Raw genomic sequence first — 26,258 nt, forward strand, 5'->3', positions numbered from 1 at the left:
ACTTTCTCAAAAGAAATCACATGTCCCATGGACCCTCTCCACACCCCCCTAAAAAAGATGAGACAAATCGACAGTCAGAAGACATATATTTATAGCCTCATCTTTCACCTCCTCCAAATTCTAGACAATCTTCTCTTTTTCACTTAAAAATGGAAAATGCGACAAATGTAAGCCCTTACCAACTTCCCACTTCAGAAGGCTGTTGTCTTCCCTCTCCATTTTTCCAATGACATACCAGATACACGCCATCCAGTGTGCAAGTAGGGCAAACATAGACATGAGCAGAGTCAGGACGATTGTGCTGTGTTGGGAATAACGGTCCAACTTCTGCAGGAGACGCAGAAGACGCAGCAACCGGACGGTCTTCAGGAGATGCACGAGAGACACCTGCGGGGGGAAACAGAGCCACAGAGCTTGGCTCACGGGGTCATTACATCCACAACAGTCACTTCAGCTACAGCCACTCTGGGAAGTTCTTGAAATTAAGTATAATCGGGATTCCAACGCTGTGACCATTTTATGACCATTTCTATGTCGTTTCCTGATATATCGGAAGTTGATAAGATAAAAGATGATAAGGCAATTTAATTTCTTTGAGTGAATACTTATCTTCCTTAATTAAGATGTATCTTTTTTCTCTACCTATATGACTGAAGATAATTTTATATATTCTGATATACAACTGAAACACATTATGGGATCGGGATTGAATAAAAGATGTCTCCACCCTTTTCTTTTAATTTCTTTCAATTCCACTTCCCCTTCTCCATGTAAGGGAGTTGCTTTATAACAAAACTTTGTATAGACTGAAGTAAAACCCTGTAAAGTGGTAGAAAAAGTAACAGGTTTCTTATTTTTAAATAGTGAGACCTAAAAACTTGAGTAAGATCTGCTCACAAATACCAGTAACACCTCCTGCCTCATGTGCTTTGCTATTGTCCTTCTAACATTATCAATAGACAAAGAAAACATTTGCCCGGAGCACATACATTCTGCACTTTCTGTTAAACAAACATGCTTAGGGAACCAAAATCAAATGGAGCAAAATTTTGGAAAAACCTTTTAGATTCTGCCTCTGTATGAACTAGAACAACAGACTTGTAGTTAAGGAGTTAGTTTCTTGACTTTAGGGCTAAACTGAAAAATGTGCACCATTGGTGTCCACCAGAAAGGTCAATGTCACTATTACAACACATGTGGTGCACTAATATACACTCTTTTTAATACCTTCCAAGAGAAAAGAAAAGTCAAATAAAACATTAACTCATATGCAAATAGAATCTGACAAGTTCCTTGACCTATTCTAATTTGGGGGGTGAACCATAAATAGAGGGGAAGGAAGTGGTTTGTATGACTACACCTAAGAATAATTTTTCCTTTACAGACAGAATCATAAACAAGGTCAGCATCTTTTGAGAGTCTGCCTTTAAAATTATCTGGAGTCGACTGACTTCTAATTTCTCCCTCCTCCAGCCATCTTCCCTTATCTCCAAGAAAAATGTACCTAGAGCAGTGTCTGACACGTAGGAAGTGCTCAGTAAATTTGTGTTAAATGAGTGAATGGATAAGCTATTATGTGAAGATGCAAAACACTCCAGGCTCACTATAACAATAGATATTCAATAAAAGTGTCTTCCACTGTAATCTTGTGAATTATTCTATACTGAAATATAAAAACATCATAAGGATGGGAATTCCCTGGTGGTCCAGTGATTAGGACTCCACGCTTCCACGGCAGGGGGCCTGGGTTCGATCCCTGGTCAGGCAACTAAGATCCTGCAAGGTGTGGTGTGGCCAAAAAAAAAAAAACCATAAGGTCAATTGAGGAAGTTGCCAGGTAGCTGTGGTCTTTTATTCCTTTTTGTGGGTCTTCTGGGTAGAGTTTTACTTTCTTCTCCTTCGTACTCACATTCTCATCTATCATTTCTCCAGCTGATTGTAAGTCAGATGCAGTTTCTACTTTGTGGCTTAGAGGAATTACTAGGGGTGAAATTTATTTTATAGGTAGGTGAATTTGATAGATAGATAACAATTTTGTAAGTAAAGTGAATCCTGGAGCAGAACTCTCAAATGGAGGATACCATCTGCTATGGACTGAATTGTGTACCTGCAAATTTCGTATGTTGAAGCCCTAACCCCCAGTGTGATGGTATTTGAGATGGGGTCTTTGGGAGGTAATTTGGTTTAGATGGGGTCATGAGGATGGGGTCCTCAAGATGGGATTAATGCCTCTATAACAATAGACCAGGGCTTCCCTGGTGGCGCAGTGGTTGAGAGTCTGCCTGCCGATGCAGGGGACACGGGTTTGAGCCCTGGTCTGGGAAGACCCCACATGCCACGGAGCGACTGGGCCCGTGAGCCACAGCTACTGAGCCTGCACATCTGGAGCCTGTGCTCCGCAACAAGAGAGGCCACGATAGTGAGAGGCCCGTGCACCGCGATGAAGAGTGGCCCCTGCTTGCCGCAACTGGAGAAAGCCCTCATGCAGAAATGAAGACCGAACACAGCCAAAAATAAAAAAAAATAAAAATAAAATAAAATAAAGAAAGAGCAGCTCACTCTCAAGCACGGTATCATTGCAGTGCCATTTAAAAAAAAAAAAAAAAAGAACAGACCAGAGCGCCCTCTCTCTTATTCGCCACCCACCCCAATCTCTCTCTCCCTCCCCTCACTGTATGAAGGCCACGTGAGGATGAGGAGAGAAGACAGCCGTCTACAAGCCAGGAAGAGAGCCCTCACCAAGAATCAAATTGGCTGAAAGCTTGATCTTGGACTTCCCAGCCATCAGGACAGTGAGAAATAAATTCCCGTTGTTGAAGCCATCCAGTTTATGATATTTTCTTATAGCTGCCTGAGTAGACTAACACACCATCTGAATATAGAGTATTGATGCAGGCAAGCTCCCCATTTTCTCTGGCCAGAAAGGGGATGTTTGAGGGAAGAATGTGAAGCTGCCCTTACATGAGAACAATAGTCATTTACAAAAATAAGGGACATGAGCCTGGGAGTCCAGGATGAGGTAGCCCTGGTGATTTTGCTGTCACTTAAAAAAATTTACATTTATTCCTCTCTGAGTCCAAAACCTCCAGCTATAAAATGTGAATTTTGGCTCTTGATGAATGACAGAAGGAAGAGGGATATTTGATTTAGATAGAAATATATCATCTGAAAAAGAGAAAGGACCTTCTTACTCTTGGGATGCTGCTCTGAATTTGTCACTGATAAGAATTATAAGCACCTTGTAGACAGGTGCAAGACAGTGAGTGATGCATTCATCAAAAACCTCTATCAAACTGCAGTTTCCCCTACTACCAAGTGGACATAACCACCTCCTGGCTATCAACTAGGGAAGAAAAAAGAGAAAGATAAAAGTTAATTACCGTTCTGAGGTCTTTCTAGGTATTAGATACTTGGCAAGGTATTTTATAGAAAAGTTTCCTTTTTAGGCTACTCAGAAACCCTGCAGGAATTTTTATGATTTTAGGCCTATTCTGATGTTAACTTTCCCAAGAAGTCACTCAGATGGTAAGTGATAAAACTTGGATTCATACTTTTGCCTTTTTACTCTAACATACTTTCTATGTCTCATTCACAATTTTATCTCTCGTTGTGCCTTTCATCGTGACTTATACACAGTAAATTTTAATAAATAAATGTGTGAGCTGCATGTAAAACATTTGCCATCAGCAATTGTGGGCACAGCCAAAGCTAAAGCACACAATACATTTTTGATGGTTGTCATGCGTTTTTGAATGTCATCTATAGAGATGCACTAACCGGACCCACTTTAGACCTGGAAAATCAGCCCCTTTGTTATTTTATTTGTTTGTTCCTGCTCTTCTTTTTGTAAGTCTGTGTAGTATAACAGTAGCATAACTTATGAACTTTTCCTTATAACTTATGCTTTCCTGGGAAGTAAATATAATCTTTTGAACAAGCTTTTCTATTCAAATAGAATATTTCATACTGACTAACATATTGGGAGGAATAACAAATTTATATGCCAATTGTTAAATGATCATATGCTCACTCCTGTGAAAAGCAGAAAAATTATCACTGATAAGAGAGAGAGATTCCTTCCTTCTTTCCTCTTTTTCTTTCTTTCTGACATAGCTGTTGATCTATAACTTCTAATTTTTATAAAGGATTTGTGCTGTATTTCACAAGTGAGAACGAAGAAGGGTAGCAGAAGCACAGTGAAAATGTACACGTATTTAAAATTCATCAAATTATGAGAATTAGACTTTTTCAAAAATTCTGTACTTGTGTTAATTTTAGGCAATGGAAATTTTAATCATATCTAAACATTTTATGTACTTTTTATTTTATAGACTTTATAGTATATTATATATATACTTTTTTTTTTTTAAACAGTTTTTTTTTTTTTTAACATCTTTATTGAAGTATAATTGCCTTACAATGGTGTGTTAGCTTCTGCTTTATAACAAAGTGAATCAGTAATACATATACAATATGTTCCCATATGTTTAAAATTATCCTATTTGTTCAGTGTTCAAAGACAAATGGAATACAAAAATGATTATTAGTATTTAGTAGCAGAGCAAGTTAATTTACAGCAGTCTATGAAACACCATTTATTTAACAATTCTCCAGGATAATTTGGAAAATTTTTCTTATCATTTTATGAATTATCTACTTCTTCAGGATATTTTTTGGCAGTCTTGCAAAAGCCTTGTTTTAAGTCATTACACTTTCATTATAGTATACTTATCTAGTCAAATTCAATCTTAAAAAGCACTTTAAAAAGCTCGGATAACAATCCAGTTTAGCACTGATTGATATTATATACTAGATTTTCCCCAGAGCTTTCCCTTCAGTTGAGTTATAAACCTCTTAATGATGTTGACACTCTCAACTTCCCAACTTAAAAAAAACTGAAAGAAAAAGAAAAGAAAAATACTATTATACAGGCAATTAACAAATGCACAAATCTGTACTATGTAGTCAGGAGTTTAGTTCAGTCTTCATTATGAAGTCAGTAATGATTGTATTTGAAACATTGATCACTTTGTTTAATATTGAAAACTATGCTATTAAATTCTTGATAGAGAATATAATTTCTACGGGGGGAGGTTTGTCAACTGAGTAGGAAATATGTTTAATTTGAACTAATGTCTAGTAAATTTTTGCCTGCTAAAATTGGTTACTCTGGCAGCAAATTGTATTACTGGTCCAAAAATTCTGTTATACCTTCCTAAAAGTCTCTCTATTTATAAGGGAACACTTAATGCTTTTAAGAGTGTCAATCATTAAATAGTAAAAATAGCTACGACTACAAGTGGGCATACTTTCTTTCCTGTAAGAAATCTGAGAATAAATGTTTTAGATGAAGAAAGAGGAGAAGTTACAAATATCAATAAAAATTCAAGAGGATGCTTGGTTTATGTTGGTCATTTTATCATTTAGATTTCTGTTCAATCCAACATTTTTACAGGGACTTCTAAGAAGTGGTTGAATTCTATTTTAATTTCAACCTATCTTTCTATCTTGATAGGTCTTCTGTTTTGCCAATGAATAATGAAATATTCAAGAGGTAGCGAGTAAAAGTCATAAAAGTAGAAGAAATCTTCAAACTCTCCACCAAATTCTTGAGGGAAATATCTGGCTCAGTAACATAAAGTAATGCTTCTATTCTTGCAGATGGTTTCCTTACCAAAGGATTTGCTTAGTGAGTCAATTTGATGGTGAATTCAAGTTTTTAATATCCTGGTTCTAGGTATTTAAATGATTAGAAATGGGTAATACAAATTTCAAAAAGGAAGTAACTTCTTTAAGTGGAGAATCTGGGCTGCATATCATTGGTGACCTTGGCCTCTTTATTTAAAAGGGCACAAAATCCTGGACATACAAATTGCCACAAATATTTAAAACCTGAGCATGTGAAAAATAAGCACAGGGGTAAAACCAACCTTCAAGGTCATGTGGAAGGGAGCTCTTTACTCACCACTGTGACGTTGAAAGCATACAGGAGATCAAAAGGCAGGGCAGCAATTAAATCAATGATGAACCAGGTTGTGACATAGTGGATGCAAATTGATCTTGCTTCAAAGATAACTTGGCCAGACTTGCTGACATAGGTTGTTCGAAAATTTAAAATAATATCTGCTTGAGAAAAAAAAGGATAGAGAAAGAGGATTTAGGAGAAAGAGAGAGAGGAGAAGGAAAGAAGGAAAGACAAGGTAAGAAGAGAAGATGGAAGGAAGACAGGCAGGTGGGCGGGGGGGAAGAAAGAGAGGAAGAAAACTGTATTAAATTAGACTAACGGTAACCTCTTAACGTACTTTAGATTGACAATATCCAAAATACTCTTCTTGACACATCCAGCTCAACTCAACAAACAGGTATTGGAGAAGGGTGAAGAAAGCAGTATTTTTTGAGCAGTAATACATTCCAGACTTTGGGCCACACGTTAACATAATTAAAATAAATAATAATAACAATAACAACAATAGGCAACACTTACTGAATGCTCACTGTGTAGCAGACATTGTCCTAAGAACTTAGCTTAGATCGTTTCACTTACTCAGAACATCTTCCACGATGTTAACATAGCAGACAGTACATAGTAGGCAGTATTAGCAGAGGCAGAAACTAAGTCTCAGTGGGAAAAGTAACTCATCCATGATCATCTTGCCAACAGTGGCAGAGACGATTCTGAACACAAGTATAATTTGCAGTCCATATTCTTTTCATTTATTTTTTATCCAATAGTACTCTCTTCCGTGTACAAAAGTTTTACTAATCTCCGTATGGATATGAAACTGATCCTTGCCCTGAAGGTGTTTGTATTCACAAAATACCAGAAGTTCCTTGTTTGGATTTCTAGGTTAAACTCCCCATTCCATTTAAATGGAAGATATAATCATTTTCAACCATTCCTTACATCATCCTTTTAATATATTTTTATTTTATGTTTATTTTATATTTGTATTTACTTTATATTTATATTATATTTTACTATCTATTTATCAAACTTTTTACAATATATGACATCCTTGTGAGGGCTGGTCAAAGGACAAAGCCATAGACATGTGGACCATCTAGAGTTCAATCCTGCCACCTATGAATAAACTTCTCAGAGTTTGTCACATAGTTCCTGGGTTAAATATCATTAAAGCACTGGAAAAGGTTATCTTTTCTTTAATTTGTCTTAGAGTTGAGTATGACCAAGTTATGGGGAATTTTGGGATTGGTGCATACACGTAAGTGTGATGAAGGCTGATAATTTTCTACACTGGCGACCCCAACAGAAACATATTTGTCTGTGGGACTTTGTTCTTAAGGAGTGTCGTGATTCAGTGACAAAGATCAAAGGAAGGAATTTGGGAAGTAAGTACCCCAAAGAGAATAGGAATTCAAGGAGCTAGGGAACGAATGCTAAGCTCTGAGTTACATAATTTTTAAATGAATTGGAGTACTCTTTACAGCTAACGTAAACCATTGCACGTACGTGGAATCGTGTCATGTGAGGTTAAGAACTTGTTGGTATCATGATCGTAATGCTAACAATAATAAAGATTACAATAATGTGCACTTTATATTTGTAGATCATGTTTACTTTTCACTTCACATCACATTTGAAGGAGAATTCTAAGATGCCCCCTCCCAATCCCCTGCCACCACCCTCACTCTCCTCTGATCTCTTCCCCTTGGGTAAGGGTGGATCCCCTGAGCATGATGAGATATGAAGGTGTGATCACGTTACATCATAGGGGTAAAGAGAGATGATCTGCGTGGCCTGCCCTCGTCAGGTGAGCCCTTTAAAGCAGACCTTTCTTCATCTGGTGTTAAGGGATTGGAAAGCAGTGAGGCATGCTCTGCCTGGCCTGGAAGGAAGCAACTGCATATTATGGGGAGGGCCACAAGGCCGGGAACGGCGGGCAGCCTCTAGTTGCTGAGAACGACCCCTCACTGACATCTCGTGAGAAATGGAGACCTTAGTCCCACAACCATAAAGAAATTTGCTCAAAGGCCACATGAGATTGGAAGAGAATCCTGGGCTCCAGGACGGACCACAAGCTGACACCTTGATTTCAACCTTCTGAGGCCCTGAGCAGAGACTTCAGCTAAGGTAGATCTGGACTTCTGACCTATAGAAACTATGAGATAATAAACGAGTATTGTTTTAAGCTGATGTGTTTGCGGTAATTGGCTATGCAGCAATAAAAAACTAATACAACATTTAGTAAGTCATCTGGTTCTCATTATAGCCTGTGAGATGAGATAATACAGGAATTCTGACAAAACAGATTACTATCACATTACTATAGATAACACTATGTTCTTAATACGAACGCAGTGCTGTTCTACGACATTTACAATCATAATCTCATTGACTCCTTACAACAATGCTAAGAGGTAAGTATTTTTATTAATCCCTTTTACAGATGAGAAAACTGAGGCAGAAAAGACATCAAGTGATCTGCCCAGGATCACACCTGATGAACTAAAGCTCAAGATTAAACCCCTCAGCTAGTTAGTGAAAGAGCAAGACCTGGATTCAAGTCTCTTAAGTTCCAATTCTGTGCTTTGGGTTTTGGTGCCTCAACAGAGACCAGTCACATCTCAGACCTGGAAGCAAGTTCTAGGTGACTCAAAAAGAAAACATTAATTGTTCTAGACTATTGTGAATGATCTAACTTATTAAGACGATGTTATTAGAAGTCATTTTTGTTCAAAAAATAAAAATATTAAAATACTTCCATTGTTAATACTGAGAATATGAAAGGATGAAGCTAGTCGATAAGCCACTCACAAAGGATGAACACAATCCCAAGGTGATTTCCACTGCAGAGTAAAAATGCTATCATGGCAAAAAGTACCGATGCATCCCTGAAGTATGGCCACCAAAGGGGGCTGGGAGCTCAGGGGAATGCCATGAAGTTGTTAGGGTAGCAGGTGACCTTTTCATTCTTTCTCTTTAACTTTCTAGACTCATGTATTTGTGCATTAGCCAAGCAATTTAACAGCTTAGACCAGCAGCTGTTGAAATAAAGCAGTCGATAAGTAAGTTCATTATCAAATTGAAGGAATAAATGCCTTTGTGTATTTACTAACTGATCACCAGATTCTACCACAGATTTTACAGAAAGCCCACTGCCACCATCCACATACCTGGGGTGCTCTCCTGAATGGAGGAATGGAAGAAATGATTGATTGGTCTTTGGTTGATTGATACAGTAAACATTTTTAAAGCTATGTGGTTGACTGAAGAATAAAATAGAGGTGCAGACTTCTGAACAGAAAAGATATTTTCTTGGATGAGTCATTACAAAATATTAGTTTAGAAAGCTTTTTAAAAAATAATCTGTTACTCAACTGAGTTAATGGGGTGAAAAGAAGATGTGCTTATTTTTAAGTTTAAAAAGAAGTAATGGTAAGACTTTTAAACACAAAGAATGTTAACAGCAAAAGAATAAAAGCTATCTTTTAAATTTATGGATACAAATATATTTTTGAAGTACTTGAGTACTTTCAGGTTTATTTTCAGGGAAAAAACCTAGATATGTATTATATTCTAAGATTTCTAGGACTATGGTATCATATAAGGACTGTAGGTTTGAGTGAGTGATGAGTATTATTTTTATTTATTTTTTAACTCTTTTAAAAATTTTATTGAAGTGTAGTTAATTTACAATGTGAGTATTTATTTATTTATTTATTTATTTTTAAAAACCTTTTATTCTATATTGGAGTATAGTTGATTAACAATGTTGTGTTAGTTTCAGGGGTAGGGCAAAGTGATTCAGTTATACATATGCATGTAGCTATTCTTTTCCAAGTTCTTTCCCCATTTGGGTTATTACATAATTATTTTTAGATAGCTGATTTTTTTTTAAAAACCTACTTTTGTCATACACATAATAATAGACATAGTTCTGCTGTACTGTGATTTACAAAACATATTTTCATGTTTATTAGTTTGTGTTGTTCCCATGCCAACTCTCTCAGGTGTACTATCTCTGACATTTTACTAATGACTCAGGAGATTTAAGGAAATTGTTTAAAATCATGAAGATAGTAAGCAAGAGAGAAACAGGACATCTTTTGACAGGCAATTCTATTTTCTTTCCATTATCTTAAAGATTTATGGTATTTTCAAATATATTTTAGGGGCAATACCAATAGGTCAGTGCAGAGAAATGTATTTCCAATTTTAGCCCTTAGATTCAATTCAGCATTGGCAGCGCCCAGGTAAAAGAATATTAAATCAGGGTCACAGAATTGAATGTGTGGGAATGAACTGTCTTTGATTCTGGAAATACAAGGATTAAGCATCTGTCCAGGGAGAACTGAGAAATCACCCTGTGTACTCTCCACTGATAAAGATGCGGTGGCAATGTAAATGTTCCCTTAACGGAAGGGCAGAAATGGGGAGCACACGTTCTTTCAGAGTAAGGGAAACACAGAATAAAATTAGATTGTGACGAGGGAAAAAAGAGCCTCCCAGATCTGGTGTTCCTCATAAAAGAACCACGGGGGCGAAGAGGAGATTCACCAACTATACTGGGTCCAGCTGCTCTTTCCCCTGTAGTTGTCTCACTTCCCATAAAGTTTTACACCTTCAGTGAATTAACTCAGCGACTCATTCAAATGTTGCAGTAAGAATGTGGTCTCCTCCAGACCCTAACCCTAACCTTCCTAAAAGGCAGCAGTATGGTTTTCATTCTGAGATATCTAGAAAGTATAATGTTTTTCAACTTTATGTTGAAAAATACATGAATATTCATTAATATAGAAATTTCTATATTTAACTTTTCTTGTTAATTCCATTTATTATCAACGTGCACAACTGTCTATAAGCACACATACACACAGTTTGAATCAGGAAAAATATTCCCAAAACTGTAACGAACTGAGTCATACGAATTTAGCACTTAGAAATGTTAATGCCTCACGTATGTGTGTATGCATAAGCAGTCTCTTGTGGCACATGGTGCTGGTATCATGTGAAATGAATAAACAAACAGGGTAATAGGGAATTACCATATACACATACATACATACATGTGATTTACAGAATTTCAAAAAATTGATCATAATATACCCCACCAAAATGAGGCAGACTATAATTGAATTATTTTATGATTCAGATCACGCTGAATTATTTTGCAGGATAATCAGTTTACCTTGCTGTATTTAGGTTTTACACAAGCATTATGAAAATAAAGACAAATAATAGAGAGATAACTGTACGTGTTTTGTTCTCGTATGGTTAAGACCTCCAAAAACTAGTGTTTCATTTCTCTCTCTCACTAAATGGTTATGTATGAGAACTAAAAGGCAAGAAGATGAAATCCAGTTTTTCCAGTTTGATTTCCTTGAGAACTATGTAATTAGAAAGTACAAAAAAAAATAAAGGTTAAATTTGATATGGCACAAATTAGTAGATTTCTTTTCTTTATTAGCATGCATGCCAGATGGGAAATACTTTTAAAATAATATTGACTTACTTGTGAAAAAGTAAATTAAAATAGAATGGTGTGCATGAGAGCAAATGTACCAAATACAAATAATATCTTCATTTAGCCATTTCTTTACAATTTAATCAATACAGTACAGCGTGGGTGGAGAGAGATTTAACTAAACCAGCTGCCGACTAATATTCTAAAGATACCCAGTCTTTTTCCATTGCTTGTGAGACACTCCTCTGAACACAGTATGATGCCACAGCAAATTTGAGTTGCACGTGTGGGAAGAATGAATAACTGGGGGTTGATTAATGAAGAGGCTTGAGGGACTCAAAATCCTGAGAATGGCTGTAATTGATTGCCAGGATTAGTGGATGAGATTTTCATACCACTTGATCCTTGCTCATCTTGTCAGCATTTGTCCCTCCTGCTTACCTTAAATGAGAAGTTTATGGAAAAGAAAGGGCAACAGACAGAGGGAGAAGCAGCAGTTAAGAGCAATTGCCTGAAGAAGAAAAGGTAAGGATGAAAGAATGCAACCAGGTGGGTTGGGCTTGGTCGATACCACCATTGATTTCTGTTTTGTACCAGAGTCATGGTGGACTCTTACATCAGTTTTGACCCTCAACGTCAACATCAGATGGAACAGCCCAGAAAAGAAGTCCTTCCATCCTAACGTCTCTTTGAATGGAAGAACCCCATCCATGTCATGCTTCATAAGGATGCAGTCAACCAGGCCTTGAATGCTTCTGGCAATGGTGAGCCCTCTGCCCTTTGCGAGCGCTGCCTTAGTTTGACGCGTCCTTCTTACTTTTCTCAAATAGGTTTCTTCCTCCTTCTAACTCCCTCTCCTTGGTTCTAGTTTTGTCATTAGCAGCAACACAGAGTATGTTCTACCTTCCAACCCAAAAGCCCTTCTTATAAATATTCGAAATCAGGCACCATGGTCTTTCCGTGCCCCAGGCTGTAGATCTCCATTTCTTTCAACTGTCTCTTGCTGATATGGTTTCCTCTTCTCAGTCCCGATGCTTTTCTCTTGTTTGGTGGTTTTCACAGCAAAGTCTCATGGAAGATAGGGTTTGGGCTTTTGCCTCTTCCTTCCTTCCTCCCTTCTTTCTCTCTCTTTCTTCCTTCCCTTCCTTCCTTCCTTCCTTCTTTCCTTTCTTCCTTACTCCCTACCCCCCTCTCTTTCCTCTTTTCAGGCTGAATTTTTATTCATTTTACATAGTGAGTTGCCCCATCAATTTTTATTTTGAAAAGAAATTTTCAGGTTTTTAACACAATAAAGAAAAGAAAAGAAAACCATTCACGTAGTTGACTACTGTCCTTTTGGAAGTAAGGTACTGAAACGGTAGCAGACTATGCCATCCTCAAATATGCCACTTTGGAATAAGAATTATTTTGAGCTGAAGGCAACTGAGAAGGAGCAGAAGCCAGAAAAGCTCCCTGCCCTCTTCCTATTTGCCTAAAAGCAGGACATAAATTTTCAAAAGTGTCCCTGCTCTCTTCTCTACCAGGAAAGACAAAAGTTAATCCCCAGATGTAGCCTGTCCAGTGGGAAGACAGTAGCAAATACTCAGCAGTGTTTGCAGAGTTCTCAATATTCCACAGTCTCACCAACACTCGACGTTGTCACACTTAAAAATTTTTGCCAATTGGGTGATAGTATAATGTTTCTAGTAATATATTTAGAATTGTTTTTTCTTTTAGTAATGCAGCCTTAGTAAACTGCTGGGAAATCTTAAAAAAAAAAACCAAAAAAACAAAAAACTCTTGTGTTACTATTAGTTAAAGTAAACTTTTGCCAAGTTAAATTCCCAAATGTTGGTTTTTTGTACAGATTGCTCCCAGTTGACTGCTTCTATTTTTTATTGGAAGATCTAAAGCATAGCTATACCTTTCAGCTTTGCAACATCCTTAAGTACTATGAAAATGTGTCAGTTGAGGACCTGTTGTGTTCTTTGCCCTGTGCAGGGTTCTTGGCACTCAAAGATGGGCAAGGCATCCAAAAGAAGCATGCCTCTGATGGGGACCATGGACTCCCATTTTTATTATCTGAAGTCCCATCTGTGAATATGCTGGCAGGTCAAAGGACACAGCACACATTCCCAGCAGATCTCTATGAAAACTCCCACTTATTGTCTATAACTATTTTATTATACTGACTTTGTACATTGCTTTCATTTTATTGTATAACGTTACCTTCTCAAAAAACTTCCACATAACATGTACACTGGTATGTGTAGAAACTACCAATTTCGGCTCCATATAAATTATCCACTTTCAGGTGCTATGTAACTCTAAATTAGATATTGAATTTTGGAATTACTTGATCATTTTTAGTAAAAATAATTTAATGATTCAACATAAACTACTGAAGAACCATGATTTACGTATACACTACTTAATTATAGAAAGTCTTTTGGCATACTTATCCTGTTTATAGTTATAGTTTTTGAGTGGTAAAATTTCCAAATTTAACTCCAATAGAAAACATAAGGACTATAACATCTATAATATTCAGTCATGAAATTTAAAAAACTAATAATTAAAGTCTATTAATTTCATATGAAGTAAATATTAGTTATCCAAGTAACAAAACTTAGAATTAATGAAGACTAAGATAGACAACAAAAGATGTGCTAATGAGAGACCTTCAAGATGACGGAGGAGTAAGACATAGAGATCACCTTCCTCCTCACAAATACATCAGAAATACAACTACATGTGGAACAACTCCTACAGAACAGCTATTGAACATTGGCAGAAGACCTCAGACTTCCCAAAAAGCAAGAAACTCCCACGTACCTGGCCGTGCGGCTGAAAGGGTCTTGGTGCTCCAGCTGGTGTCAGGTCTGTGCCTCTGAGGTGGGAGATCCGAATTCAGGACATTAGTCCACCAGAGACCTCCTGGCTCCACATAATATCAAATAGCGAAAGCTCTCCCAGAGATCTCCATCTCAACGCTAAGACCCAGCTCCACTCAATGAACGGCAAGCTACAGTGCTGGACAACCTATGCCAAACAACTAGCAAGACAGGAACACAACCCCACCCATTAGCAGAGAGGCTGCCTAAAATCATAATAAGGTCACAGACACCCCAAAACACACCACCGGATGTGGTCCTGCCCACCAGACAGACAAGATCCAGCCTCATGCACCAGAACACAGGCACTAGTCCCCTCCAACAGGGAGTCTACACAACCCATTGAACCAACCTTAGCCTCGGGGGGCAGACACCAAAAACAAGGGGAACTACAAGCCTACAGCCTGCAAAAAGGAGACCCCAAACACAGTAAGTTAAGCAAAATGAGAAGACAGAGAAACACACAGCTGATGAAGGAGAAAGGTAAAAACTTACCAGACCAAACAAATGAAGAAATAGGCAGTCTACCTGAAAAAAAATTCAGAGTAATGACAGTAAAGATTATCCAAAATCTTGGAAATAGAATGAAGAAAATAAAAGAAACATTTAACAAGGAACTAGAAGAACTAAAGAGCAAATAAACAATGATGAACAACAAAATAAATGAAATTAAAAATTATCTAGAAGGAATCAATAGCAGAATAACTGAGGTAGAAGAATGGATAAGTGACTTGGAAGATAAAATAGTGGAGCTACTGCAGAGCAGAATAAAGAAAAAAGAATGAAAAGAATTGAGGACAGTCTCAGAAAGCTCTCAGACAACATTAAACACAACAACATTCTAATTATAGGGGTCCCAGAAGAAGTAGAGAAAAAGAAAGGGACTCAGAAAATATTTGAAGAGATTATAGTTGAAAACTTCCCTAATATGGGAAAGGAAAGAGTCAATCAAGTCCAGGAAGTGCAGAGAGTTCCATACAGGATAAATCCAAGGAGAAACATGCCAGAACACATATTAATCAAACTATCAAAAATTAAATACAAAGAAAAAATATTAAAAGCAGCAAGGGAAAAACAACAAATAACATACAAGGGAATCCCCCTAAGGTTATACAGCTGATCTTTCAGTAGAAACTCTGCAAGCCAGAAGGGAGTGGCAGGACATATTTAAAGGGATGAAAGGGAAAAACCTACAACGAAGATTACTCTACCCAGCAAGGATCTCATTCAGATTCGACAGAGAAATTAAAACCTTTGCAGACAAGCAAGAGCTAAGAGAATTCAGCACCACCAAACCAGCTTTACAACAAATGCTAAAGGAACTTCTCTAGGCAGGAAACACAAGAGAAGGAAAAAACCTACAATAACAAACCCCAAAAAATTATGAAAATGGTAATAGCAACATACATATCAATAATTACCTTAAATGTAAATGGATTAAATGCTCCAACCAAAAGACATAGCCTGGCTGAATGGATTCAACAACAAGAGATCCAACAACAGTATATATGCTGTCTACAAGAGACCCACTTCAGACCTAGGAACACATACAGACTGAAACAGAGGGGATGGAAAAAGATATTCTATGCAAATGGAAATCAAAAGAAAGCTGGAGTAGCAATTCTCATATCAGACAAAATAGACTTTAAAATAAAGACTATTACAAGAGACAAAGAAGGACACTATCTATTGATCAAGGAATCAATCCAAGAAGAAGATATAACGATTGTAAATATTTATGCACCCAACATAAGAGCACCTCAATATATAAGGCAAATGCTAACAGACATAAAAGGGGAAAGTAACAGTAACACAATCATTGTAGGGGACTTTAATACCCCAATTTTACCAATGGACAGATCACCCAAAATGAAAATAAATAAGGAAACACAAGCTTTAAATGATACATTAAACAAGATGGACTTAATTGATATTTATAGGGCATTCCAGCCAAAAACAACAGAATACACTTTCTTCTCAAGTGCTCGTGGAACATTCTCCAGGATAGATCATATCCTGGGTCACATATCAAGCCTTGGTAAATTTAAGAAAATTGAAATCGTATCAAGTATCTTTTGTGACCACAATGCTATGAGACTAGATATCAATTACAGGGGACAATCTGTAAAAAATACAAACACATGGAGGCTAAACAATACACTACTTAATAACCAGAGATCTCTGAAGAAATCAAAGAGGAAATCAAAAAATACCTAGAAACAAATGACAATGAAAACATGATGACCCAAAACCTATGGGATGCAGCAAAAGCAGTTCTAAGAGGGAAGTTTATAGCAATACAATCCTACCTCAAGAAACAAGAAACATCTCAAATAAACAATCTAACCTTACAGCTAAACCAATCAGAGAAAGAAAAACAAAAAAAACCCCAAAGTTAGCAGAGGGAAAGAAATCATAAAGATCAGATCAGAAATAAATGAAAAAGAAATGAAAGAAACAATAGTAAAGATCCATAAAACCAAAAGCTGGTTGTTTGAGAAGATAAACAGAATTGATAAACCATTAGGCAGACTCATCAAGAAAAAAAGGAGGAAGACTCAAATCAATAGAATAAGAAAGGAAAAAGGAGAAGTAACAACTGACACTGCAGAAATACAAAGGATCATGAGAGATTACTACAAGCAACTATATGCCAATAAAATGCACAACCTGGAAGAAATGGGCAAATTCTTAGAAAAGCACAACCTTCTGAGACAGAACCAGGAAGAAATAGAAAATATAAACAGATCAATCACAAGCACTGAAATTGAGACTGTGATTAAAAATCTTCCAACAAACAAAAGCTCAGGACCAGATGGCTTCACAGGTGAATTCTATCAAACATTTAGAGAAGAGCTAACACCTATCCTTCTCAAACTCATCCAAAATATAGCAGAGGTAGGAACACTCCAAAACTCATTCTACGAAGCCACCATCACCCTGATACCAAAACCAGACAAAGATGTCACAAAGAAAGAAAAGTACAGGCCAATATCACTGATGAACATAGATGCAAAAATCCTCAACAAAATACTAGCAAACAGAATCCTACAGCACATTAAAAGGATCATACACCATGATCATGTGGGGTTTATCCCAGGAATGCAAGGATTCTTCAATATACACAAGTCAATCAATGTGATACACCATATTAACAAATTTAAGGAGAAAAACCATATGATCATCTCAATAGATGCAGAAAAATCTTTCAACAAAATTCAACACCCATTTATGATAAAAACCCTCCAGAAAGTAGGCATAGAGGGAACTTACCTCAACATAATAAAGGCCATATATAACAAACACACAGACAACATCATTCTCAATGGTCAAAAACTGAAACCATTTTCACTAAGATCAAGAGCAAGACAAGGTTGTCCACTTGCACCACTATTATTCAACATAGTTTTGGAAATTTTAGCCACAGCAATCAGAGAAGAAAAAGAAATAAAAGAAATCCAAATTGGAAAAGAAGTTAAGCTGTCACTATTTGCCGATTATATGATCCTATACACAGAGAATCCTAAAGATGCTACCAGAAAACTACTAGAGCTAATCAACGAATTTGGTAAAGTAGCAGGATACAAAATTAATGCACAGAAATCTCTTGCATTCCTATACACTAATGATGAAAAATCTGAAAATGAAATTAAGGAAACACTCCCATTTACCATTGCAACAAAAACAATAAAATACCTAGGAATAAAATTACCTAAGGAGACAAAAGACCTGTATGCAGAAAATTATAAGACACTGATGAAGGAAATTAAAGATGATACAAACAGATGGAGAGATACACCATGTTCTTGGATTGGAAGGATCAACATAGTGAAAATGACTATACTACCCAAAGCAATCTACAGATTCAATGCAATCCCTATCAAACTACAAATGGCATTTTTCACAGAACTAGAACAAAAAATTTCACAATTTGTATGGGAACACAAAAGACCATGAATAGCCAAAGCAATCTTGAGAAAGAAAAATGGAGCTGGAGGAATCAGGCTCCTGGACTTCAGACTACACTACAAAGCTACAGTAATCAAGACAGTATGGTACTGGCACAAAAACAGAAATATAGATCAATGGAACAGGATAGAAAGCCCAGCGATAAACCCACACACATATGGTCACCTTATTTTTGATAAAGGAGGCAAGAATATACAATGGCAAAAAGACAACCTCTTCAATAAGTGGTGCTGGGAAAACTGGACAGCTACGTGTAAAAGAATGAAATTAGAACACTCCCTAACACCATACACAAAAATAAACGCAAAATGGATTAAAGACCCAAATGTAAGGTCAGACACTCTAAAACTCTTAGAGGAAAACATAGGCAGAACACTCTATGACATAAATCACAGCAAGATCTTTTTACCCACCTCCTAGAGAAATGGAAATAAAAACAAAAATAAACAAATGGGACCTAATGAAACTTAAAAGCTTTTGCACAGCAAAGGAAACCATAAACAAGATGAAAAGACAACCTTTAGAATGGGAGAAAATATTTGCAAATGAAGCAACTGACAAACGATTTATCTACAAAATATACAAGCAGCTCATGCAGCTCAATATCAAATAAACAAACAACCCAATCCAAAAATGGGCAGAAAACCTAAATAGACATTTCTCCAAAGAAGATATACAGATTGCCAACAAACACATGAAAGAAGGTTCAGCATCACTAATCGTTAGAGAAATGCAAATCAAAACTACAATGAGATATCACCTCACACCAGTCAGAATGGCCATCATCAAAAAATCTACAGACAATAAATGCTGGAGAGGGTGTGGAGAAAAGGGAACCCTCTTGCAATGTTGGTGGGAATGTAAACTGATATAGCCACTATGGAGAACAGTATGGAGGTTCCTTAAAAAACTAAAAATAGAACTACCGTATGACCCAGCAATCCCACTACTGGGCATATACCCTGAGAAAACCATAATTCAAAAAGAGTCATGTACCACAATGTTCATTGCAGCTCTATTTACAATAGCCAAGACATGGAAGCAACCTAAGTGTCCATCATCAGATGAATGGATAAAGAAGATGTGGCACATGTATACAATGCAATATTACTCAGCTATAAAAAGAAATGAAATTGAGTTATTTGTAGTGAGGTAGATGGACCTAGAGACTGTCATACAAAGTAAGTCAGAAAGAGAAAAACAAATATCATATGCTAACACATATATATATGGAATCTAAAAAGAAAAAAGAAAAGTTTCTGATGAACCTAGGGGCAGGACAGGAATAAAGACGCAGACATAGAGAATGGACTTGAGGATACGGGGAGGGGGAAGGGTAAGCTGGGACAAAGTGAGAGAGTGGCATGGACATATATACACTACCAAATGTATAATAGATAGCTAGTGGGAAGCAGCCGCATAGCACAGGTAGATCGGCTCCGTGTTTGTGACCACCTAGAGGCGTGGGATAGGGAGGGTGGGAGGGAGACGCAAGAGGGAGGAGATATGGGGATATATGTATATGTATAGCTGAGTCACTTTGTTATACAGCAGAAACTAACACACCATTGTAAAGCAATAATACTCCAATAAACACGTTAAAAAAAATGTTAATACAATTAGTGCTTGCCCCAGTGTGAAATCCAACACATATATCCTCATTAGAGAGAAAAATTTTAGATTAAATAATGAGAGCTTTTATAGTTGCATAACATTTTACATTTTACTTAGGACTTTCATATTCATTTTCATATTTGAGGAAAAGAATATCCTTAGTATTTGTGATAGTCTTTAGTGCTATTTGCCAAATCTTTCTGGCTTTCGACCTCCTGGTATGATTATATTTCCCACCACCTGAAGAGATTAAGCATGTCTCTGTGACTTGCTTTGGCTAAAATTGTGAGAGCAGGAGTATCCTGAAACACTTCTGGGCAAAGTTTTGAGAGCTTGTATGCAATTCCTCACATTTTCTTCTCCCTGCCTTGATGATCATGGAAGCACGTGACAAGATGCGGCCTCTATCAGCCTGGGATTCCAAGTGACTACAGGTCTCAGAGCTCACAGCTGATTCACAACAAGCACTTATTATGAGGGAGGCACAAACCTTCGAGAGTTTGAGCTTGCTTGTTACCACAGAAAACCCTTGCCCATCCTGACAGACATTCCTATGACCACTGAGCAGGTATTAGTTGTCTTTCCTGTTATTCCTACCAGTAGTGCTACTGCCGTTGCCTGATGTATTCATACTATTATTTTTATCGTTACTTTATAGATACATAATTATGGCACAAATACTATAATGGCATTAAAATGACAATATAATAATAAAAATGATAACAGGTAAATTTATTAAATTCTTGCTATGTGATAGGGCTTAATTACATATATTAACTATTTTGAAATTTAGGCAATTTTTAGAGTCATAAAAAATACAGCATTTTGACTATAGGTTGCCATATGTTCAACTGTTCAACATATTTAAAAATGTCTTATTTCAAGAATTACATATGTACTGTAAAGTACACTGGTGTTAAATGGATGGCTTGATGAATTTTCCCAAAGTTGACCATCTTTGCCATCAACATGGATAGAGATATAACTAGGACCAGAACCCTAGAAGACTTCCATGATCCCATCCAGTCATTAATCCCTCCCAAAGTCACTGTTGTCCCAATTATCATAGAAGAGTTTTGCTTAATTAGTTGGGAACTCTGTATAAAAGGAATCACATAGTAGGTACTCTTGTATATAAATTCTTTCACTAGACATTGCATATGTGATTTTCATCAGTTTGGTACCATGGTACCATGTTTACTTGTTTACTGTTTTTTATTGTTGTATAACTATAAAGAAATTCATTTCTTAATTTTATTGTTGCTGAAAATTTGATTTGGGTTGTTTCTAATTTAGGCTATTAAAGTTAATGCTCTTAGAAATACATACATACATGCATACATACATAAATACATAAATATGTATGTATGCACACAATACCTATGCATACATACATAAATACATAAATATGTACACAATATTTATACCTTTCCTTGTACAAGTATAGGTGTGTCTGTTGATTCTATGAGTCAAATTTTTGAGTCATAAAGTAATTGTATATTTTACTTTAGTACGGTGGCAAAAAGTTTAACAGAGAGACTGTACTAATTTACATTTTTACATACAGTGTATGAAATTTCAGGTTGCTCCGTATCTTCCTGCTACCTTGGTAATAATTTGTCTTTTTTTGGCCATTCTAGTGGTGGTGAAATTATTTTCATTTTCCTCATATCGAGCACATACTAACTGCACATTGGGTATCCTCTTTCATGAAGTTTTGGTACAGGACTTTTGTCTACTGAAATATGTTTCCCTCCCTTTTCTTTTACTGATCTGTAGGAATTGTTATTATATGTCTTGATTATGAATTGTGTTCTGTTTAAGTAATCGATGCCTTTGCCAAGGTAATTAAGATATTCCACTTGATGTCTTCTAGGAATGTTATTTTTTAACTTTCACATTTTGTCTACAATCCATCTGCAATTGATTTTGTATGTGGTGTGATACAGGAGTCAAGATTTATATTTTCCCGGTGGAAAATATATTCAACTGACCCAGCACCATTTTAGAAAACATTATCATTTCCAAAGCATTTCAGTGACATTTTAGTCATAAATCAGGAGATCATATATGTGCAGATCTGTTTCTGGTCTGTATATTTTGCTCCAATGACTTGCCTATCTGTTAGATCCTAGCTTTTCCAGTAGAGTCAGAAACAGATGTGTTCAAGCTATATTTTAAGGACTCTCAATAGCATTCAAAATATGACTAATATATTTGACTTTTAAAGTGTAAGTTGAGTAGTCACAAATCTGAAGTTACACTAAAAAAGACTAAATGGATTTTTATTTGAAATATTTGAATTTTAAATATCAAATTTGAAGTATTTGAAATAATGGAACCATGCCTGATGATGAGAAAAATAGATTCTCACTTAAGCACGTGATGATTTCATAGTTATTTTTAGGAATGCCATCAATAGAAATTACATTTGTGTTATGCCGGAATTGCTTTTCCACTTGTGGTTTTTATAATTCCGTCTATTTTTAGTCATTGTGAAGAGTAAAATCACAAAAAGATCAATACTATCTAGTCACGCCCATCTGCTTTCAGTAATGTATGAGTAGGCCCAGGCAAAAATGCCAAAGTTACGGCACCGAGTAATTCTTTGCTCTTGTCGTGTCATATTCCAGGTCACTGAAATCAAAGGGAAAGCTGGAAAGTAAAATGGTGTCTGTTTTATTAATTCCCCCTCAGGGATGTTTGAGTACAGAGTGTAGCCCAGCTGAAAGCAGCTCTTTTGCCCCTTTCCTGTTTGCCCATTTCTCTTCCCCTCTAACCTTAAAAGAACCTAATTATAGAAAAGAGATCACTAGGCAATTTAACCTAACTCCTGACCTATGCTCTCCTGAATGCCCACCATGCCTTGCCTAACCTGTTGATTCTTTTCCTAGATAAAAAGAAGAACGAAGAATTAAGCAGTTAAAGAATGACTAGCTCTCTATCCTCAGCAGCCCCCTTAGCAATCCTGCAGGTGGATCACATAGGCAAGATAACATCTGAAGAAAGAGTCATCTAGTTTGCACCCAATGGAGAATGATACAGAACCCAACATCCTGACTTGATGATTCACTGAGATCATTCTACCTTTTTCCCTTTAAAAATTGTCCTGGTTGAGCAGAATGCTCAGAGTTGGTCTCAGGACACGTGTCCACCTTTGCCCCAGGTAGCCTGCTATTCTGATGAAAGCATCTTTCCTTTCTATTGCCACCTGCCTCTCAAATTATTGGCTCTTGAGCGGTGAGCAACAGAACCTGAGTTCGGTAATATAATGACAAGTCAAGTCACTATCACGAGGCCTTTAAAGTGCAAGAATTCATCGTGGTAACTGGATCACCAAAGCCAAGAAAGGAAATCACAAGGCAAGCAGAACTAAAACTAAATAATCACACTGGAACTCAACAAGACAGAGCAGTATTGGAATGGGGCAGGAGGAATTCCAGAGCCAGTTAATTCCAGGATGCAGCTGGTTATATAGTCAGAGTCAGGACAGAAGATGTGCTTCAGGGGTTTAACTATGGTTTGGAAATATACAGTGTCAACAGGGCTACCAAATAGAGCTGGAGCCTTAAAAGAAATGAGCCTCCAGTTATTTTATTTGTTCGTATTTCACACTGAATGCTTTTTTACGTTCTTACAAAGTTTATCCTTTACACTTATTGTATGGTATTTCTGGAGGGGAGGGAAGAAACTGCTCCTGTTTCTGTTTATATAATGAAAACATAGTCTCCAGAGTTTCTTAGTGGTATTCCAGAGAGAACAAAACATAACTCTCAAAACCCACGAACCCTATGTTTTTCTACTTATTATATTTTCAACTTATTTTAATTACTTATTTCTACTTGTTTTCTACTTATAGGGTAGTGGGTTTTGGTGTAAAAATGAATAAAATTTTACAAAAAAACATCTATTTGTTAAAAGTGATCTCATGTACCCAGGAAAGGTCTTGTCCTCAAATTAACCTTTTATTATACTGAGATTGTTTTACTGCTATTTTTCTAGCAATATCGGCAAACCACGTGTCTTTATTGGGGCTAGCGTAAGAAGGTCCTACAAAATTCAGGTTACTCAGGACTGAACACTGCCACAAACTGTAAACCTAAGGTTTTATTCTGAGAAGTTGTTTTTTGAGGCATCACTCAAACAACTGAGTAATGCAAATGTGGTATTTGGCTGTCACTAGCATGTTACTAGACTTTGAGTGGTTTTAATGATTTCTATTACCCAAGCTAACGCTATTTGCTGTTTTAGCATTTGAATGTCCAGCAGTACTGATGCTCTTCTGAACATATTTAAATAGAAGCAGGAATGCACCCTTTGCTATTAGGGAGATTCAAACACAGCTGACCCTCAACTTGCTTCTAGATTGCTATTGGCCATGCCTTCTATATATTTCAATTGTTATCAGACTTTTCACTTTTTTTGCAAGCTCAGATTTTCAACCTGTCATGAAAATACATCTCTTGATGATAAGAATTCATTTGTAATATCTTAATAAAGATGTCCAAGACACGGGCTGATCTGATCAAATATCACCCTCCATAGCTGTTCACTATTCTTCCCCCTACTTTTCTTTTATGGGGTAACTTTAATGAGCATGTAAATTATTACCTTTGCTTATTAGAAGACCTCACCACTTGGGAAGAACTGGCTTGGTGTTTTGTCATACACGGCATTTGAAATGCATTCAAAATATGCAACAGCAAAGCTATTAATAAGTGACTGGAGAAATAGCATATATATTTATTTTTCAGGTAGAAAATTTGCATATTATGTTGATATTAGGATCTGAGCTAGGTGAGTAAAGGGTCATTTGCATAGAGTCAAAATTACACCCAAAGGAATGTGAGACACCCTTAAAGTATGTCATTGCCTCTAATATTTAACATAGCCCCTTGCTTTTCTTCGCTCTTGTTCCCACAATCTAAAAGCCCTGTAATGCACCTACAGGGTATAATGCAAAATACAGCTGTTCACCAAAATTCATATGCCCCTTTCTCCAGAGTAATAGAATTGTAGCTGGATGACATTCTGTGGTCCCTTTGCAACTAGTGTGGTCACGTAGCTAAGCTCTTGCAAACAGAAGAGTTGTGTGCAAATTTTATATTCTGTCCAATAAAATTGTGTATATTAGCTTTTTATGCTCTTTGCTTTTCTGTTTTTCTGGCTGGAATAAAGAATGAAGTGACCTTAGAAGCCATTCACTAAATATGGTAGAGCCACTGTCAGTCTCAGTTGTTAAATGACTATGTAAGGGAACCACTCGCCTCTGCTCCCCACTACTAGCCTTCAATACACTCAGAAGAGCATTAGGTGAGAGAAAATAAATTTCTACATCCCATAAGCCACTGAGTTATTGTTGCAGTTCTTGTTATAACATCCTGTTAAATCAAACTGATACACAAAGCAAAGCCCACAACTCTCTCCTTCCATTAACTTAGTAATTTAACAGTTCCCAGTCCCAAGAAGCAGTGCGTTAGTGGCTGGTCTTAACTGTCCAATCAAAACGTGACTTTTTATCATTATGGACAAAGACTCACCCACTTCTCCAGCCTCTACTAAGGATGGCAGTACTCCTTAGCAGTAGTTTTTCTTTTGCAATCCCTAGTCAAAAACAGGTCAGCATCATTTCAATACAAACCCTTCATGCACCTGCTCCTGAGCATTCAACCTCCTGGTGGGCTTGCTAAAGCCAAGGCATTAATATGATCCATTGAGGTCACCCCTGTGTTAACTTGCCAGCTTTAACAAATTAAATACAGGACAGCCAGTTACCTTTGAAATTCAGATAAAGAATAAATAATTCTTTAGCATAAGTATGCCCTATAAATAGAAGAAGTTCTTTTATTGCTACAACTGTCCTTAGACTATTATGCTCTCATGAAACATCCAGAGGGCTTGGAAAGAGATCTAGTCAGAAAAAGACCAACAAGCACCATTTGACAAACAAGAGTCTACTGGTGATTGGCAAAGACTTCTGAGGACTTGTTACAAACATTAAATAAAATAAACAAAAATACTTTTATTAAATCTACTATTCAAAGTATGTTTACTCCTCATTTCCCTTTGTATTTCCTTTTTTGTTTTTTTCATTTCTGCTTGATCATTCACTAGCTGTGTGATCTTTTTTTTTTTAAACATTGTTATTGGAGTATAATTGCTTTACAATGGTGTGTTAGTTTCTGCTGTATAACAAAGTGAATCAGCTATACGTATACATATATCCCCATATCCCCTCCCTCTATGTCTTCCTCCTACCCTCCCTATCCCACCCTTCTAGGTGGTCACAAAGCACCGAGCTGATCTCCCTGTGATATGCAGCTGCTTCCCACTAGCTATCTAGTTTACATTTGGTAATGTATATATGTCAATGCTA

At 36.7% G+C, this 26,258-nt stretch overlaps 1 protein-coding gene across 1 annotated transcript in view; it reads right to left on the reverse strand.

Annotated features, from left to right (window-relative positions):
• Positions 1–26,258, reverse strand: part of KCNH8 (potassium voltage-gated channel subfamily H member 8) — a 401,123-nt gene that overhangs the window by 132,665 nt on the left and 242,200 nt on the right. The window contains exons 6-7 of the mRNA XM_082460817.1: positions 5,966–6,123; positions 180–387 (exon numbers count right to left, since the gene is read on the reverse strand). Coding sequence (XP_082316943.1) covers positions 180–387; positions 5,966–6,123 — 366 coding nt within the window. The remainder of the gene's footprint in view (positions 1–179; positions 388–5,965; positions 6,124–26,258) is intronic.

This window comes from Balaenoptera physalus, assembly GCF_965194825.1.
Source record: "Balaenoptera physalus genome assembly, chromosome: 4".
Taxonomy (NCBI): Eukaryota; Metazoa; Chordata; class Mammalia; order Artiodactyla; family Balaenopteridae; genus Balaenoptera; species Balaenoptera physalus.